This window comes from Onthophagus taurus, chromosome 2 (genome assembly GCF_036711975.1).
Source record: "Onthophagus taurus isolate NC chromosome 2, IU_Otau_3.0, whole genome shotgun sequence".
NCBI classification, from domain to species: domain Eukaryota; kingdom Metazoa; phylum Arthropoda; class Insecta; order Coleoptera; family Scarabaeidae; genus Onthophagus; species Onthophagus taurus.
The window spans coordinates 14,828,538-14,846,284 of NC_091967.1; the positions used below are offsets into that span (position 1 = coordinate 14,828,538).

At 32.6% G+C, this 17,747-nt stretch overlaps 2 protein-coding genes and 1 long non-coding RNA gene across 3 annotated transcripts; all 3 read left to right on the forward strand.

Annotated features, from left to right (window-relative positions):
• The first annotated feature begins 855 nt into the window (after positions 1-855).
• Positions 856-7,820, forward strand: LOC111426975 (host cell factor 2-like). The gene is made up of 6 exons (XM_023061908.2): positions 856-1,029; positions 2,197-2,374; positions 4,578-4,769; positions 5,036-5,158; positions 5,647-5,961; positions 6,228-7,820. Exons 2-6 carry the CDS (start codon positions 2,224-2,226, stop codon positions 7,736-7,738), a joined length of 2,292 nt encoding a protein of 763 aa, XP_022917676.2. The 5' UTR covers positions 856-1,029; positions 2,197-2,223; the 3' UTR covers positions 7,739-7,820.
• A 3,736-nt stretch (positions 7,821-11,556) lies between these two features.
• On the forward strand, positions 11,557-11,962 carry LOC139428932 (uncharacterized). Its single transcript, XR_011639610.1, has 2 exons — positions 11,557-11,671; positions 11,720-11,962. It is a non-coding gene; the product is annotated as an uncharacterized lncRNA (long non-coding RNA).
• A 2,145-nt stretch (positions 11,963-14,107) lies between these two features.
• On the forward strand, positions 14,108-15,025 carry LOC111427026 (snake venom serine protease HS112-like). Its single transcript, XM_023061972.2, has 3 exons — positions 14,108-14,189; positions 14,239-14,759; positions 14,809-15,025. Exons 1-3 carry the CDS (start codon positions 14,141-14,143, stop codon positions 14,956-14,958), a joined length of 720 nt encoding a protein of 239 aa, XP_022917740.1. The 5' UTR covers positions 14,108-14,140; the 3' UTR covers positions 14,959-15,025.
• Positions 15,026-17,747: the final 2,722 nt, after the last annotated feature.

A 17,747-nucleotide genomic window follows, 5' to 3' on the forward strand; every position in this document is an offset into this window, starting at 1 on the left:
AAAATGAAAAGAAGAAGGCAAAGTAATTGCTGGTTATAAATTATTACCAACAACTTATTATAACTTATAATGCAACAATAAGAGGATACCATAAATATGTACAATACCATTAAGAATGTATCAAATATTGTCAACTTGTACTGCTAAAAGGTAGTTAAGACGATGTGTTATTATGTCTGTTTTGCAAGAATATGAAGTCACTATTAACCCCAATATGAAGAGCAATGAACTCGCTTATTTTTCACAGTGTACATAATTTTATGTTTTATAGATCTGAAGCAAAGCAACAGGTATTAACAAGATGGGTTGCATATACGGAGGGTATTTGGTACATTACTATTTAACTCACCATTTATACAAGCAGATATTTAAAATTGAAAATAAGATTTCTATTTTGGAAATTTTAAACCCAACATTTGTATCAAAGTTTTATCTTTATATAAGCTAGAACATGAAAAAAGTCTTATTTATTGAAGAAGAAATGCATTGAATATAGAGACACAAGACTTATTTTCTTTACATAACAATGAATAATAACAAATTATCATGTTCATTAATGAGTTGTTGCATATAAAGTTATAAAAAAAAAACACTTCTTCATATGAGTCGGTTTTTGTATGTGCTAAAATCAATATTGACTTGTTAATCGGTTCATTGGTCAAGGGTCACCGTTTAGATAATTGTCCAGGTTAAATGTTTAAGCGGGACCGCGCGGCTTACGACGATGGAGTCCGATCGTCATGGAAACGGAGGATGCGTACTGGGGTAGTTTTGAATTTCCAGCGAGGGGTCGTAAACCCGAATCGATAGGAGGGTGATTCGAGGAACGTTCTCGTAGAACGAGCCCCCTGCAGGACGCAAGCGTGGGCACACTAGAACAACACCGCGCAGGAAAACACATTCTCGGTGTATTGCTTCCCCACGAGTCTCTCTGTATAAGTGTCGGTGTTGGAAGTGGTGTTCGTATTACGAGAGAGGAGAAGAACTAATCGGGACGAAGACGCATGGTAGCACATGTAGCATATTTTGGTAATCAAAACCTATTTCTTTAACTACAATGATTTAATTATTTTTTAATTATTTCATTACATATGTTTTTTAAAAAGAGTTAGAAATTTAAAAATGCCTGCTTTCAAATTTAATAGGAAGTGTAAATATTAAAGTTTTTATATAAATGGCTTATCTAGAGCTGAATCTTCTTGACCTATTTATTCGATATTGTCACATTTAACCTTTTTAAAATTCAATACGCGTTGTTTGCAAAAAAGATTAAAATGACCTATTTTGTGTTGTGTTAATAAAATTGAATTAAAAATTGGATGAAAACGACTTAAATGAGGTAATTAAGCCTCTTTCTCTGCGCGATTTAATAGCGTCTTTTGTAAAGAATCCAGCGAAGCTAATCTACTTGACCTATTTGACGAGAATTTCGCGCCGCTCGTTATATTGGAAAACGATGCTTCACGTTCCATAAAGTCAAATAGTGCTTTATCAATAGACCTCGAATCCGTTTATTTGGCAAGTTATGATTTTTCTATTTATAGAACAGTACCGGATGTAGTTGGTAGTGCTCGATATGTGGAGCAATGAATTCGTAGTAATTTGCAATAGGTCAAGGAGCATACCGAATTTGCGGTTAACGTAAATTATATTACATACCGGGAAAATTATAATCCTATTTTAATTAAATTATTTGATTAACACTTAATTAAAGAAATATACACAGCAATATTAATTTAAAAATATCTTTTTGGTTCGAAATCTTTTTAGAACTATGTGAAAACCATTGTATTTGAGATGTAGTTACGAGAAAGCTGAGTGGTCCTTGGAATGAAAAGAAACAGGCAAACGAACTTGGGAGACTATTATGTTCTGAGGTCGTCAACCCTTCCAGAGTAGGTCAAATATGTTTCTACGAATGTGGTAAAATGAAGAAAGTAGCAAATACTTTTTACACTTAAAGTTATACATTTTTGATATAAAAAGTTGATTTTACATCGGCCTGAAATTAAAAGTCAACAGGGTTTTAGCACTATCAGCATATTTAGTTAGCACACCCTTCCGGTTAAAATGCTAATGAGAAAGAATTTGTTTGGTCAGATAATTTATATTCTTATTTAACCAAGATAAAAAATAAAAAGATTAAATTTTAAATTCCTAGTAAAACATGTAAAAATCAATATTTTGTATTTGCAGATTATTTTTGAATAAACACCGGGAATAATGTGGACCTCAGTTGCTCCATGCGATGTTGAGGGTCCAGCTCCATCAGCAAGATCGAAACACAGCGCCACTGTAGTTGGAGATCATGTTTATTTGCTTGGAGGAAGAAATGGAAACCTTCCACTTAAAGACTTTTGGAAGTATAGTTTAGGTAAGTAATGTTTTAATCTTATTTATAGATAAAAATCAAAATTATTTAAAGGAAAATAAAAGTTTAAAGTTTCATTTACCGGCGCCTCCACCGAAATTGGAGTTAGGTTTACAACTCTGTACTGGTACCTATCAATATTAAATAACGTTCGCACTCTATTGAGAGAGGGTCTCGTGCTGAAACGTGGTGATTTAGGTGACAAAAGGTTCAATTCCCAATCGTACAATAGCTCTGGCTAGCCCTACTTTCCTGTAACGGATACAATCAGCCTGGGGCCCCCACAGTTAGTTATTAACGCCTTACAAGGGAAGGAACAGGGAAACGAACTTGCGCAAGCACATGTTCCTGTGGGTTCTTTTGGGAGATTTATCTATTGACGGTCCACTTAATCTGATTGCATTTCGAACAGTTGTTGACATGTAACAAGCCTATCACTAAGGGATTTATTCTTTAGCCATGTTACAGGGGTTGTTAATAATACTCACTTAAGAGTGTTACAAGAACATCAAAACTAATAAATACCATTGATAGTTTCTAATAAAAACATCGAATTAAATTATTATGGTAATATTTTCTGGATAGATTAATAAAATACCCTCGATTAATAAATCCATTCATAAATTTTCATGTCCACGTTGAAATATTTCACGTGATTTTACGCTTTCATACAATAAAATGTAGCGTGAGGTCGTATATCAATCACGCTCTGGCGTGAAAGCAATTGATTTGACAATTTATAAATGAAGGGTTGAATTTGCTGACCAAATCAGTGTGACGCTGGCAGTGACATAACACGACGACCCTTAATTCTCGGTTTTAGACCATATCAGCATTTCCCTCAATTTTCCATTTAAGCCTTTTATTTGAACTAACTGTAGGGGTCGTGATTGCATTATAGATATAGGTACTTGAATTTGAAATTTTTATACTTTCATTATTACTTTCGGACTTAGCCGTTTGTAGTAAAACTATAATTATTGTGCCGAGTCAGTTTAACTACCTTTTCTCGGCATTGCTTCGTGAACTAAACCTTACAATTAGAGCAAATTAATTTTCATGTGAATAAGTAGAAAATTGATTCGTCTTATTTGTTCAGTTTAATGCTTTTTTATAACTGCTAATTGAGGAGCAAAATCGTTGGAGCATACTCTGATAACCGGCAAAACCAAATCCTCTCAAAATTAACTCTAACTTAAATATTGCTCTCCACTTCACTATTTTGAGTACTGTAATTAAACAACATATTAATTAAAGAGTCAGTGATTAATATACCACGTTCCTTCTACGATCACAATCTAATCAACCGCCATATTAATATCACCAATCTGCAAAGATAGTAACACTAGATAGACATCCAAAGTTGTCTGCACACGCAGTCAAGGTGAAAATCAATTTAAAGAGATGGCTAATCAATTTGGATACATTTAGTGGTTGCATTAAATATCAATCAAATATCTTTTACAGTAAAATTATATATTAATAATTAATGACACTAAGTATTAACATCATCACGAGAAGATTTTACACTTTTAGATCTATCGATTTATAAAGTTGTTCTATTTTTATTTAAATGAAGTAAAACGTAATATCCCAAGTTTGACTTTGGAAGTCATCGAGGCTTTTCCACAAAACAATTAAGAACTCCCGCTGTGTTCCTTAACGGTTCCGACGTTTTAGGGCGTCAAGTGCAAGTACTTGCGGTGTTAAAGTGCTCAACAGGAAGTTGCACTATTTTATGCAAATAACGGCACGCCATCCCTTTGCACATCGTTTTAAAAGGGGGAGTTGTCACCACGCTCTCTGTATCTTTTCTCTTCACACGCATGCTTACAAAATGTTACGGTAACAGGTGTTGAACTGCTTTATAAGCAAATATCGTCCCTCGGCTTTGGATGCCTTGGATTAGGTGACATTAATCTTCTTGAATAATGTATGGGTTAAAGTTTGTTTTAATTATTTAGATACACCGTAAATCTTTAACTACAAAATGATCTTTTAGTGCTTCTAATTAGTACTACTAGAAATGTTTTAATTATTTTATAAAATAAGTATGACCTGTAGAAACCAAGGGGAAAGACTGCCTTTTCTCATTATGACGTCGAATCCTTGTTAAGTCTATTAGACGTCGTGCACTAACTTCATCTAACGCTTCCCTGGTGGACCAATTAGGGGGAAATGTCGAGTGATTGAATTTAATTTTCAGTAACTGGAAAATGGCAACAGCTTCATCCGAGTGGAGAAAAGCTTCCATGTCTCCAGGAGCACTCCGCCGTTGCGTACAAGGACAACATATACGTGTTTGGTGGTGAAGTGGGCTTTTCAGCCGGGACTGAAACGCCTCTATGGTGTTACGATGTAAAGAACAATAGCTGGAAGAAACTGCGACCTAGAAAAGGTACGTGTTCTCGACGCTCGCGATTCATTATCCTCTTTAAGCGGACTGTTAACGTTTTTATTTTGGAAGTGTTCCAAAAACTCATAAATTACCAAGTTTTTTGTCCACACTTAATCCAATTAAAGAATAATTAAGAACATTCAAAAAGATTAATGATTTAAGTTAATTTTAATACATTGTTTTATTTTTAATTTATTGAGATTTATTTCAAGATAAATTATGTATTTGGAATCGCACATTTGTCACCCTATTTTCGTTCTGTCTAGGGGTAAATACACCAAAGGGAAGGAGAGGTCACAGCGCTTTGGTCCATAGGGGGACTATGCTAATTTATGGAGGCTATCAGGACCTGAAAGGTTCGTGTGGGGAGCTCTGGGCGTACTACTTCGGTAAGTACTTTTCATAAGTGCAGTATTTCACGTGTTTTACGTGCAGTATCTCTACTTCCATTTCGTGATATAAATGGCCTCATTTTCAATGAAAAATATCCAACACGAAAGATATTAATGATTCATGTCATGCCGGTTTAACGTTGATAGAATAATGATAATCTTAGAACTTAAAGTTATAACATAAATATATATATCTGTGTATATAAAATGAGTAGTTGTATGTGGACGATTACATGCGTAGGTTTTTTAAAAGTGTATTAATGCAGACCGAGTTATTGATCATGTACCAACCCTCCCTAGACTAAAAGCATGCATTTAAAAGCATGTATTTTAATGACGAGAATTTCAAGAGATTGTCCCTGTTTGATAATGTGTTTGAAATTCAATTGCAATCTTAGTTTGCATGTATTTACACATTATTAACTTTAACCTTTACGGTGCTTTTTAGATTCCTTGTATAACGAATTTTTACTATTTCTGTTTAGCAACTGAATCGTGGCATTTAGTAAGTAGATCGAAGACAAAACCGACAGGTGAAGGATATCCGCCTCCTCGACATAAACATTCCGCCGTAATACATGAAGATGCCATGTGGATATATGGTGGTATGACGGATTTGCAAGAGAGGGGTGACTTGTGGCGTTGGGACGTTACAACCGGAGCGTGGTCCACGTATAGATCAAAAATCAACCCAGGACCTCTCCATAGCCACGCAGCCTGCAAACTGCCTACGGGGATGGTGATATTTGGGGGAGAAAGAGAGGGTCACGCTACGAACGACGTCTGGAAGTTTAACTTCAGTAAGTAGACTGGATGCGCTTTGGGGATCGTAAAAATTGCCATTGGGGGGAGCTTTTTCACGAAGTGATGAAAGCGAGGTGGAGTGTTATTCTGAAATTGATAAGATGGGGAGGCTTTTGATAGATGTCAGCTTTACTTTTCGTGAAAAAATATTTTCTTCTTGTTTTCTCATTTTATATTCAAACTTATCGGTAATCTAAAGTCAATATTTTTTTGTTGTCATCCCTTTATCTAGGATATTGTTAATCGTTTTCTTCATTTTTAGCAACTGAATTATGGGAAAAAATTCATATACATGGCATGAAACCGCAACCAAGGGCCGAAGCGGTTGCATTTATAGTCTCAGAGTTATTATTAAAAGACCATTCTGTAGCTTCCCTAGAAAATAAAGCAAATCGAACTCGATTGAGGACTTGTAGTTCGGTTGATAGAGGTCATAGACACTCGTCCTATTTTCCAAGTAACAAAGTTAAACCACAAGAACAAACGTTTGTGTTCAATCCATCTCATAGTAATTACATCGATGGTAGTGAGTTGAATGAAAATGCTAGATCGTCTTCTAAAAATAGTTTTCTACAAGAAATAAGTAAATTATCTCAAATAAACTTAACAAAAATTAATAATAAATGTAGCTATACAGTATTAACAGGGAAACATACAGATAGTACTGAAAGTCTTTTAAAGCAGACGATTTCTCCTCAAGTAGATTATGAAGAGTATGAATTATCGACACCCACGAGAGGGACGATGATAAAATCTAAATCTGCTTACGTTATAAAGAAAAAATTTAGCAACGATGTGTGCCCGGAGAAAGAAAATATTCCAAAGAAAAGAGTGGAGTTTGATAATAGAACAATAAAAATTCCTCGTGATCCGATATCTGTGCCAAATTTTAATGTTTTAACCCTTCCAACTCCTGTTTTAACGCCTGTCGAAGCTACCAAATTAGTTTATTTGGATAACGAGGAAAACGAGGATCATTATCATTACGATGATGAATTTGCTATTCCATATAATAATATAACTCAAGTAAAACCAAACGAATTGAAGGAATTAAAATCGACAATTAAAAGAGGAGATAGTTATAACTCACATTTAGCTTACGCCGATAATCCTCTTTACCAACACATGGTTAACTCAAACTCAATTAAATTTGCAAATTATGCTGTACCTGAAACGTTTGATGAAAGTGTATCATCTACATCGGATTATTACAGTTTAGAAACCGTTAATAGATTATCTTCAGCGAGTAATTACAGCATGAAGACGAATAATACACTCGATGATAAATCAAAAAGAAGCACTATAAATTCAGAAAATTCCTTTGGTTTTAGTAATCCTAACTATTTAGGTCCAGATATTAAAAACAACCGTGAGAAGGAAAAATCCCAATACAGTATTAAAAAATTATCCGAAGATGATGGCAGTCAACATCTTTCAGAAACAGAAGACGTCGTGGAACTTCAAGAATACTACGGTGGAATAACTAAAAGCACGAAAGTTATTTATAGAAGCGTTAGTAAAAATCGCTTGCAAAAATCGTTTTCTGCCGAAAGTAGAAGCTTACGTTTAAAAGGTGGAAAGTGCAGAGCGAGTAGCGCAAGCAGAGCAGAAAGAACAAAAGTAAAAAGTGAAGATTTAAAATCCCCAGTAGAAAACACTTTAAATAATGACATAAGCGTACCGTTTTACGTGTTCATTTTCGGTGGAAAAGAACATGGCCAGGTAACAGTATTTCAGCGACCCATATCTATATGGAAACTGAAAATGCTATGAATTTGTCAAAAGTAATTTAATTAGTAGTCCGTCTAGATAACTTGTGCCAAAGTAACTTTTACAGGACCCAAAAGAAATAGTCACACCATCGTCGTATATATCGTAGATGGTAGTCTAGGTTTGGTAATTTTCTATGTAACTGTAGAATTTGTAAACAGACAAACAAAATAAGCGAGCCTAGAGTCAATTATATCGAAAACATGTTTTAGAAGTATTCAAACGTAGACTCCAAAATTTTAATAAAAGAAAATGTAAATGAAACGTTTTAGTATCTCATTTTTAAGTAATTTTTAGAATTTTCCAATGAGCAACGTGAACGTAAATCGATTCCTTCCTTCTTTCTAAATTTGACATAAAACTAAATTTGTAGAGTCAGTTTTTCTGAGCTTGTAAAAAAATGAACGTGAGAGTAAAATGCATATAGTTTTGTAACAATGTTAAATCTGATATATTTACAACATTATTTTTACGCTATTAGTTGTGCGGATATTTATTGGTAGCCTTTAAATATCTTTTAAAAATGTATTCTTAATGTATATTTCTAAGCAACTTTAAAAATTGGGTTTTGCTCAAATTTTAGTATGATAATTGCCAAATTTCAAAACATTCTATTTTTAATCATATTATTACATAAAGCAATTACGAAAAAATAATGAGTGATTCTAAATTACAGGTACAAAAGCTAATTCAAGAAATTAAAGCAGTTATGAATATGGAGTTTTTTTTTGAAAATTCATAAACATCCCTAAATTTATGCATTATCATCGCAAGTAAAATTGCAGCGTTTATACTTGTAATTCATAATCACCTTGTAATAACGGTACTTTAAAAGGTATGGTAACAGTATTTAAAGAAAAACTACTTTAAGCTATAATTAAATATTTTAAAATATTCGTTGCATTACCATAATAAAAAATGTAACCATTCAAAAGGTTAGTGATATCAAAACCGCAGTAAATTTATTTAAAAATAACCACATATTATTATTGGTAGTTTTTTTTCGAGGGAACAACGTCGTTTGAAAATGAATAACTATTCGTCAGATATTAAATTCGTCCATACGCATAGATGTTAATGGAAAAATAAAACAAAATCAAAGTGGTAAATGTGCGATAATTCGCTTAAATAAAAAAAAACATTAAAAATGAATTACAAGAAAATTGTTCATTTTTTAAAAAGAGTGTTTCTAGTTTTGTAACTTACAACGTTTTTGCAATTCGTTACTTATGTACCTTTTGTAGATGTAGTGCAATATAATTTGTAAGCTTGATACATATCTTAGAATTTTACTTTACCGTGATGTATTAGTTTTAATGATGTAGTGGTAATAATTAAAAACCGATGTTTGAAACAGAATTGTACTCGTTAAACAACGATTGAGAGTTATCTTTTTTAACGCCAACTGAGAAATTTGAAATTTTAAAATCAACACTTTTAAATTTGAAAGGATAAATAGAAAAAGAACGACTCAATCTTTGGTAATCCATACGACGTTTTCCATTAGTTAATAAGGATCTATTGATATCAGTAAGTTACAAATTTATGAACTAATATAGTATTATTATAATTTATAAGATAATATCATTAAGTAATTAAGTGGTTTTGTTTGTTTTTTAATATGTTACGTTTATGTCTAGTAATGTGATTTGTTATTTCATTTTTTTATCTTATGTTAAATTATTTGTAGAGGCCTATATTATTTTGTTTTATTTATTAATACATGTTGTGGAAAAATAAAAGTTATGAAAACAATTTTAAATGATTTAATTCACCCATTTGTATTTTCGATGATTCGAATATCCTCATGTTCACAAAGCTTAGTCTAAGTATAGACTAAGCTTTGTGAACTTTTAGATTTGAAAGGATAAATAGAAAAAGAACGACTCAATCTTTGGTAATCCATACGACGTTTTCCATTAGTTAATAAGGATCTATTGATATCAGTAAGTTACAAATTTATGAACTAATATAGTATTATTATAATTTATAAGATAATATCATTAAGTAATTAAGTGGTTTTGTTTGTATTTTAATATGTTACGTTTATGTCTAGTAATGTGATTTGTTATTTCATTTTTTTATCTTATGTTAAATTATTTGTAGAGGCCTATATTATTTTGTTTTATTTATTAATACATGTTGTGGAAAAATAAAAGTTATGAAAACAATTTTAAATGATTTAATTCAACCATTTGTACTTTCGATGATTCGAATATCCTCATGTTCACAAAGCTTAGTCTATACTTAATCCATTTACTATTCTTACTTTGACTACGCTTAGTACCAATCTTTCTGCAGTAATATCTTTAGGTGTAGTTCAAACTTGTTTTCAATAAGTTTTAAGGCTAACTGATGAATATAACATCTGAGGCACTAACAGTCCAAAAATTATTAAGTATTATTATTTGCCATTATTAAACTTTGTCTTTGTATTTTAGTTGTAATCAGAATTTGATCATTTCGACATCTCATCGGCGTTGGAGTTTTAATCCGGATTTGCTTACTCACAACATTTGCTTTTTCTTTCCTAATTTGGTGGGTTTAGCAGAAACCTTTGTAGTTGATAAATGTGTATTATTATTTCACTTAATAGATGGCTCAAACCTTAGGTACTGCAATATAATTGTTTATAATATTTCTGTTTGTGATATTTATTTCAAAATATACCCTTACGACCCTCAGCAAGGGAATTACTCATATCATCAATTTAATTTTTATGACAACCTAAGTTGAGGAAATAGAATAATTCACAACGAATGTCGTGACGACGCAGATGAAACTCAAAAACGGCAAGTCACCAGGTCCTGGCAATATGTCCAATGAGTTGCAGGGAGAGGAAGCGGGGTGACAGCTTTTCTATTCAACATCTTAATGGACGGGATCATATAACAAAAGTAAGGTAAATACAAGATGGTAATTATGTGACACGCGGTCGACGCAACATCGATTGCAGACACAGAGGATGCACTACAATGGGTATGATAGGGTTTTGGAATACAGACAGATGTAAAATAAGAACCGCGCAGATATAAACTAGAAGTGAACGGCCACATTGTAAAGCAACTAAGATGGTGGGTACCAACGAGATGGTGATTTTGAAAACAGTCACTGGAAACACACTGTGGAATCAAATAAGAAGCAAGGAAATTCAGGAATAATGTAAAACATAAAATGTGGTAAGCTAGATGTAAGTACGCAGTAGACTCTGGAATTAGCACGTTTCACAAACGGAAAGGAGTAGGCTTCCAAGGATTGCCAGAGATTGCAAAGAAAACGTTCTCAACTCCTATGATTTTAGTGACCAACTGTAGTTTCCAAACCATATTTTCAGAAAATTTTGGGTGCAATATCACGATTGATTATTTGTGTGAAATGTTGCGAAGTCCGCAATACCGAGCTGACACTACCTTTTTTGGCACTATTTTCTATGATTTTCAAACCCCCAAAAACCACAGCTTTAGCTTGGGCATTTCTAATACTCGGATAACGAATGCACTACATTGTCCAGAATCAGCTGGGTTTAATTTTTGTATCAGTTGGACTGTGTAAACTTTGCTCTACAAGTTTAAGTTCTTGTAAATTAAAACCGTAAAAGCTGGTTTAATTCCGATATTCAACACGCATACGGGTTGCAAAAGCTATGACTTGAAGAGTTTTCAGAAAAGTTACCACTGTCGAAAAGTGGCGTAACAATGGCGCTTTTTATTCCTTCGATGTGGCCATTTCCTATCCGATTTCCTCGACAAAGCTAAGTTTTGAACCTAGACCTTTCTTAATCTGAGATTTTGACCACAACACCTGATGGCACAATGCATTTAAAAACGTCACAGAGAGAACTTAAAATTCTTTAGTTTAAACTGTTTTTCATGTATGAGACAAATAGCAGAAATAAATAGAAGAGGTTATGCGCAAAGTTAATATAACAAAATTGGGGTGAGGAAAAAAAATCAAAATTCTAGGCGTTTATTTTATATATTTTAGGCATACACAGTTATGTCTCAAGAATTAGCCAAACTGGAATTCCACATTACTGGAACGATTCTAACGAACAGGAATGAATTGCTCAGTGAAATAAAGAGACAAAATTTGTAGATTAAATGAAGTTATGAAATTTGAAGTCGTTATAGTTTGTTTTTGCCAGCTTTACGTAAATAGCTACTTTAAATAATCCTTGGTAATAAAAACAATAAAAAATAATAATCGAATAAATCAATATGTTGAATAGATTATTTAATTTAGATTAGTATTTAATGGACCCATACTTTATTAAAGGTGTATTAACAAAACAACTCATCCTTTCGAATGAGATTTCTGAAGTTCTATTGTCTTTAAAGTACAAAGGATGTGAGTTACCGTTTGGCAGCTTAAGATCAAACCCTCATTTTCTATTGTTTTCTAACGAAGGAGACAATCTTAAAGAGCTTTAAAGCTCCATTAGATTTCTATTTAAAATAATCATAAAGGGATTTTCGAATATTAATCAAATTTAATAATCTTCCCAATAACATTATTTTACAAACTTTATGGACTAAAAAAAAAGAAAAATGGGTTTTGCATAACGATATGTTTCTCCTGAGACAGGTAATGGTCATAAATCACACAATTCGACTATTAGTGGGTGATAGATGGCTGGTGTACGAAGTTCAAAGTTCTAATTAATGGGTGTAAAAAGTGGAAATTGGTTTTATGAACTTTATACGTAGGCGAAGAAAAGTTTACGCGTTATAAACCGTAGGAAATTAGTGGTACGTGTCAATAAATTTAATGCGTACACTTACCACACCTATATTTGCCTGTCAGTGTATAGGAACGAAGCTGTTAAATGTTGGTGGTCGTTTATTACGAATATAAATTGTGCCCAACAGCATAATGTCGCAAATATGAGATTATACATACATGACGTGGGTGCAGATTACGCTAATATTAACGTTGTTAAAGACGTGTCAGCTCTATAAACGAGTTTTGCAGATGTCCACCGGGAAATTGCAGCTTTATCAAGCTTTATAACAACGTTATGATAACTTATAGGCGACGTTTAGCATTTTCTACATAGTTTGTGCTTGATTAAAATTCTCTAATTATATTATAATAAAATGTTATTATAAAGCAAAATATTTCGATTAATCTTCGTTGCATGCAACCTGGTAGTTTTAAAAGCAACAGATGCAGTAAAAGAAGCTTACTCGTTTTAGCGCATCCACTTACCACTGACATAAAAATAGCACGCGTCGCGAAAGATGTCACGTTCTTTATAAATCTCCGCGAGATGGTTTAAATTTCGTAGACTCCAGAAAATTCCAAAATCAAACTCGTGTGAAACATATTTTACGTATGTATTGCTAGGTCGGTTATTTCACAAACGCGACGTGTCATTTCGCGAAAGCAATTTTACCTCGAAGTTATATTATAGTCGCCGAAACATTTACCTCAATAAATATTGTAGAACTTATAATGCAACTACAGAAAGCCAATGTTAACAAAACATGAAACGCGAATTTGCACTTCAAACATTCAATTATAACCATCGTGGAGTTCTAAATTGCGTTAATATTTTGTTTGTATATAAATTGCATGTTTATAAATTGTACAATTATACATAATTTTGATTAAAATCATTGTCGAATGCAAGAATTTCTAGGAAATCAACAATTACATCTAATAAATTATTATGATTGAAAAGATCGTTAAAACATTTCTTGGTAAAATTTATACTCACCCAAGTATTAAATCACAAATGTGTACTTAAAACTTACAGTGTAGGTGGAATAGCTATATCATTACCTGAAATCTAAATCAAGACTTGGAGCATTAAGTTATAAATTATTTACTTGTTCTTATTTATACTAGAATATTCTACAATTAAACTTAAAAAAACGTTGTGTCCGCTTTTAACTAAATAAAATCGTTACTCAAGGGATTTAATTTTTTTAACCCCACCTGGGTGACGTAAATTCAATTAAAACGGAGAACAATAGATTTTCCGGTGAGAAATACCTGCCTTGAAAACGAACCCCTGTGCTGAAGGAAGTGGTGATGACAGCAGATTTTGGCCATGCATTTATAAGATCCTCGAATCCAGCTTCTTGGATTTTATGAATGTTTCAACTTAGTAATTAGGATTTATTAACAATGAAATTAGTTTAAATTTAGCTTTGAAAGTGTTTTATTGATCCGCTTTTATATCTCAACGTTTGATATAAAGATACTTGTATTTTTTATATATCTGGTTTAAGATCTACTTTACTTGATATTTATCCTATCGAAATAAATATTTTTTAATTATAACTTAAGTATCTTAAGTAGTATCCCCTTTAGAATCATATCTAATCTAACGAAATAAATTTCGAAATCAACAATATAAAACCAAACGCTTATTGTGGTTTAGTTCATAAACAATTCATTATGATCAAATTATTAATCCTTCTTGGTCTTAGTACTGTTGCTTTTGGAGGTAAGATGACCAGCAAGAATTTATATAGAAATTAATTTAATTAATTTAGCATCATTACGTGGATATAATGAAAGAATCAGTAATGGTCACGCAACGGATATACGAGGGGCGAAATTTTATGCATTTTTCAATTGTGGTGGAATTCTTTGTGGGGCAACACTGGTAACAACAAATCGTTTAATAACAGCTGCGCATTGTGTGCGTGAGTGCAGAGCTGAAAATCTTGTTATTTCCGTTGGTATGAATTCTAGAGCTGAAATAGATAATGGCTCGGCAGACCAGTACCGTGCGACAGCAGTTCATATGCATCCCAGTGAAACTGAAACAAGCGGACTTAACTATGATATTGCGGTTATTTATTTGGATGGAGATGTAAGAGTAACGGAAACGGTTGAACCGATATCTTATGCATTAAGTCCAGCACCTTTAAATGATTACGTGACATGTTTTGGTTACGGGGGTACTGAAACAGGACAAGGAGCTGACGTATTGCAACGATCTTACTTTTTAACTAAACGTTATGAAGGGAATAAATTGATTACTAATGCTGAACAAACCAGTGTTCGACCGGTATGTTAAATAATTAAATTTGAAAAAAAATAATGGTTTTGATTTATAGGGAGATTCTGGTGGTCCATGTACTTATAATAACCAATTAACTGGAGTAATTTCTGCTATGATTTCTGTTGGCGATGAAGTCGTCGAAAATATATTAGTAAACACGGGCACAGATGAAATTTTAGCATTCTTACGTTCTCATGGTTTGTAGAAGGTAAAAGTATGTAACTTTGTTGTGGTGGAATAAAAAGATTTTGGTCTGGAGAATTAAATACCTATAGGATTGTTTTTTTTATTCCCAAACCATTTTCATTAAACTTCTCGGCTGGAACTAATTCAAGAGCGCTGCTTTAGTTTGTTTTCAGCAATTGCGGCGGCATCGTAATGTGGATTTAACGGCGAATGGAAGTGCTTAGAGGCGAGTTGCCTTTCCTACTGTGACTTTAAAAGCCGGTAGTTGGTCGAAATCCATAGGACTTTCCCGGGATCCTGTTAAGGTTTAGGTAGTCGTAAATTTATACAACACAGGCGATATTTATTTTCAAAAGTTGAGAACACAAAAGAATTTTAATTGTTTTATTTTCGATGAAAACTATTTCTTATTTTGTACTTTTATACAATTGTTATATACTAAGTTAATCCTATTAAAAGATCGTTTACCCGTGTTATAAACTAAAGCTACAGCTAATCGTGTTTTCGTGACACGACAATGCATGCAATATACTCGTACGTTATAATAGCCTGGTGTAACTTCGCTGCATTCGATGTAGTAGGAGATAACACTCGTATTAAGCATTAAAAAATGTACTAATCTTATACAAAAGTTTCATAATCTTCTGCCCACCACATAAAATACAAATAAATTTAATTCATCCCGGTTTACAAATGAACTTACAGAAAAGTTTGCTAATAAAAAATGTTCGTTGTGTTCTGGTCTTTATATAATAGTTTAGAATTAATTACAATATAATATGAAGGAAAATCCCGCCGATCAAGATAATCATTTAGTGGTTAATTATTTGAGCGAGCAGCTGTATGAGCTTCTGGAATAGGAACAAAGCGATCGGAAAGAAAAGAAGGACCGGGAAAGAGAGTATGATACCAACATTTCTTTCATAAGCATGATTGAAAAAAGTTCCACAATAATCAGACAAAAGTTACAGTTAGAAACTAGATATTGGCAAAGTACATTCTTTTCATTCTATTCAAAAACATATTTATGATAATGTATAGTTTTTGATGAACTCTGTAATTTTTGTGACATTAATTTAACATCGTCTAAAATAACACCATAATTCCTTGTTTTCTTCTGAGCTACACAAGTCCTGCTAAAATCCTAATATAGTAAGAAGTTGTAAAGTTATATAACTTTACAATATAAAGAAATTCTCAGCGAAGGATTACATTAATTCCTGGTTCAAACACTAATAAATGTAACATATATAAATAGTTGTGTGTCATCAGCGTAAATATAAGTTCTTTATGCAGAGTAGAGTCCAAATTCAGTTTTTCTGGTAGCCTAGAAGACATCTTGTGCATCACATCAAATATATTTTGAATGCCATTTGGATGCTTCACTCAGTTATACTTTCTACTACTACTACTTTCTAGTACTAGTACTAGTACTTTCTTGATTGATCATAAAGCAACAGACAATATTAAAAGGTACTATTAGATTATAAGGATATCAATCTAAATATGAAGTCCAATATTATAAAAATGGTTGATGTGCAGACAAATTTAATAATTTTTTTAATATCCTTGACGGTTTTCTTACCATTCTTTGAAAGCCAGCAAGCCATCGCTGTACTGGCAGACTACCTACAAGAACTTTTTTGGTCTATTTTATATCATTCGGGACTTCATTATTGATGTTGATGTAATTATTAACCACAACAAATAAATTAATTGAGTAAATAAGAATAAAAAAGAAAATAAAATCTTTTTATTTCGATCACAATGTAAATCGTGGTTGTACGGTTTGAAATGAAGTTTCTATAGTAAAACCTATGTGAACCTAAATAGGATCGAATTGGGATGTTGCATTTAAATGGGTTCGCATTCGTGTCAAGACGGTAATTTAATTAAAGACCTTGAAATGCGTACTGAATTTAAAGAAGGGTAAAATTTTATTTCATTTAGGTGGATCGATATCGTGCAAAAGACATTGCCTTAATTTCCTGGGGATAAACGAAATTTTATTTAACACTGTTTTTTTAATAAATTGACGATATAAATGTGTATTCATCAATAAGAAAATATTAAAATAAATCTTTAGAGACTGTTTAAAATCAACGGTGACCTTAATAATACTTCTTGTGTTACAAAATTCAATTTCTGGAAACTGCTCGTCCCTTGTCTGCGGGGGTCTAATTTATTAGTGTTAAAACAAGACCGAGATCTTGTCAGTAATCCCTGCCGGGAATTGCAGTACGATTTTGGGTTGAATTTAATTGCGCAAATTTGCAACTGGAAAATTATTTTATTTTTTATACGTTATACAAGATGTAATTGAATTTGCAAAAGCGCTTGTTTCCTGGTGTGTCGATTTATCGAACTGTCATTCTTGTGTTGATACCTATTAAATTTGGAGATTCCATTAAAACTAGATAGATGCTTGAATGCGGTGAACTGGCGAGTATGTGTGTGGTTCTGACATGCAAGGATGGAGAGTCCTTCTGTATACATCATGAGTCGTGACTATCTACCTGTTTGACCACACAGACACAGCTTTGTGACTTCGGGTGTATAATTCAGAGATAATTACCATTTTAACCTCGTTATTGTTTATATTCCGAAATTGCTTCAGGGGACGAGTTTTAATTTAAAAAAACAATTAAATTTCAGCATCTTCGTTTGTCGAGAAATTTGCTTAAGATTGTCATCAAATTAAGTGTTGTAATAAAGGTAAAAATAAAAGTCATTTTAATGAAATGTAAAGTGTAGAAATTGATGCCTTGTTTGAAATGATTTTATCTAGAAAATTTACGTCGTACTTTT

What these genes read in the sequence shown, in the direction of transcription:
- LOC111426975 (XM_023061908.2), top strand. Translation starts at nt 2,224, where the DNA reads ATGTGGACCTCAGTTGCTCCATGCGATGTTGAGGGTCCAGCTCCATCA. An exon ending in CTTTTGGAAGTATAGTTTAG is followed by an intron (nt 2,375 to 4,577) that starts GTAAGTAATGTT and finishes TTTAATTTTCAG; the next exon opens with TAACTGGAAAATGGCAACAG. An exon ending in GCTCTGGGCGTACTACTTCG is followed by an intron (nt 5,159 to 5,646) that starts GTAAGTACTTTT and finishes ATTTCTGTTTAG; the next exon opens with CAACTGAATCGTGGCATTTA.
- LOC111427026 (XM_023061972.2), top strand. Translation starts at nt 14,141, where the DNA reads ATGATCAAATTATTAATCCTTCTTGGTCTTAGTACTGTTGCTTTTGGA. An exon ending in TAGTACTGTTGCTTTTGGAG is followed by an intron (nt 14,190 to 14,238) that starts GTAAGATGACCA and finishes TAATTAATTTAG; the next exon opens with CATCATTACGTGGATATAAT. An exon ending in AACAAACCAGTGTTCGACCG is followed by an intron (nt 14,760 to 14,808) that starts GTATGTTAAATA and finishes TTTGATTTATAG; the next exon opens with GGAGATTCTGGTGGTCCATG.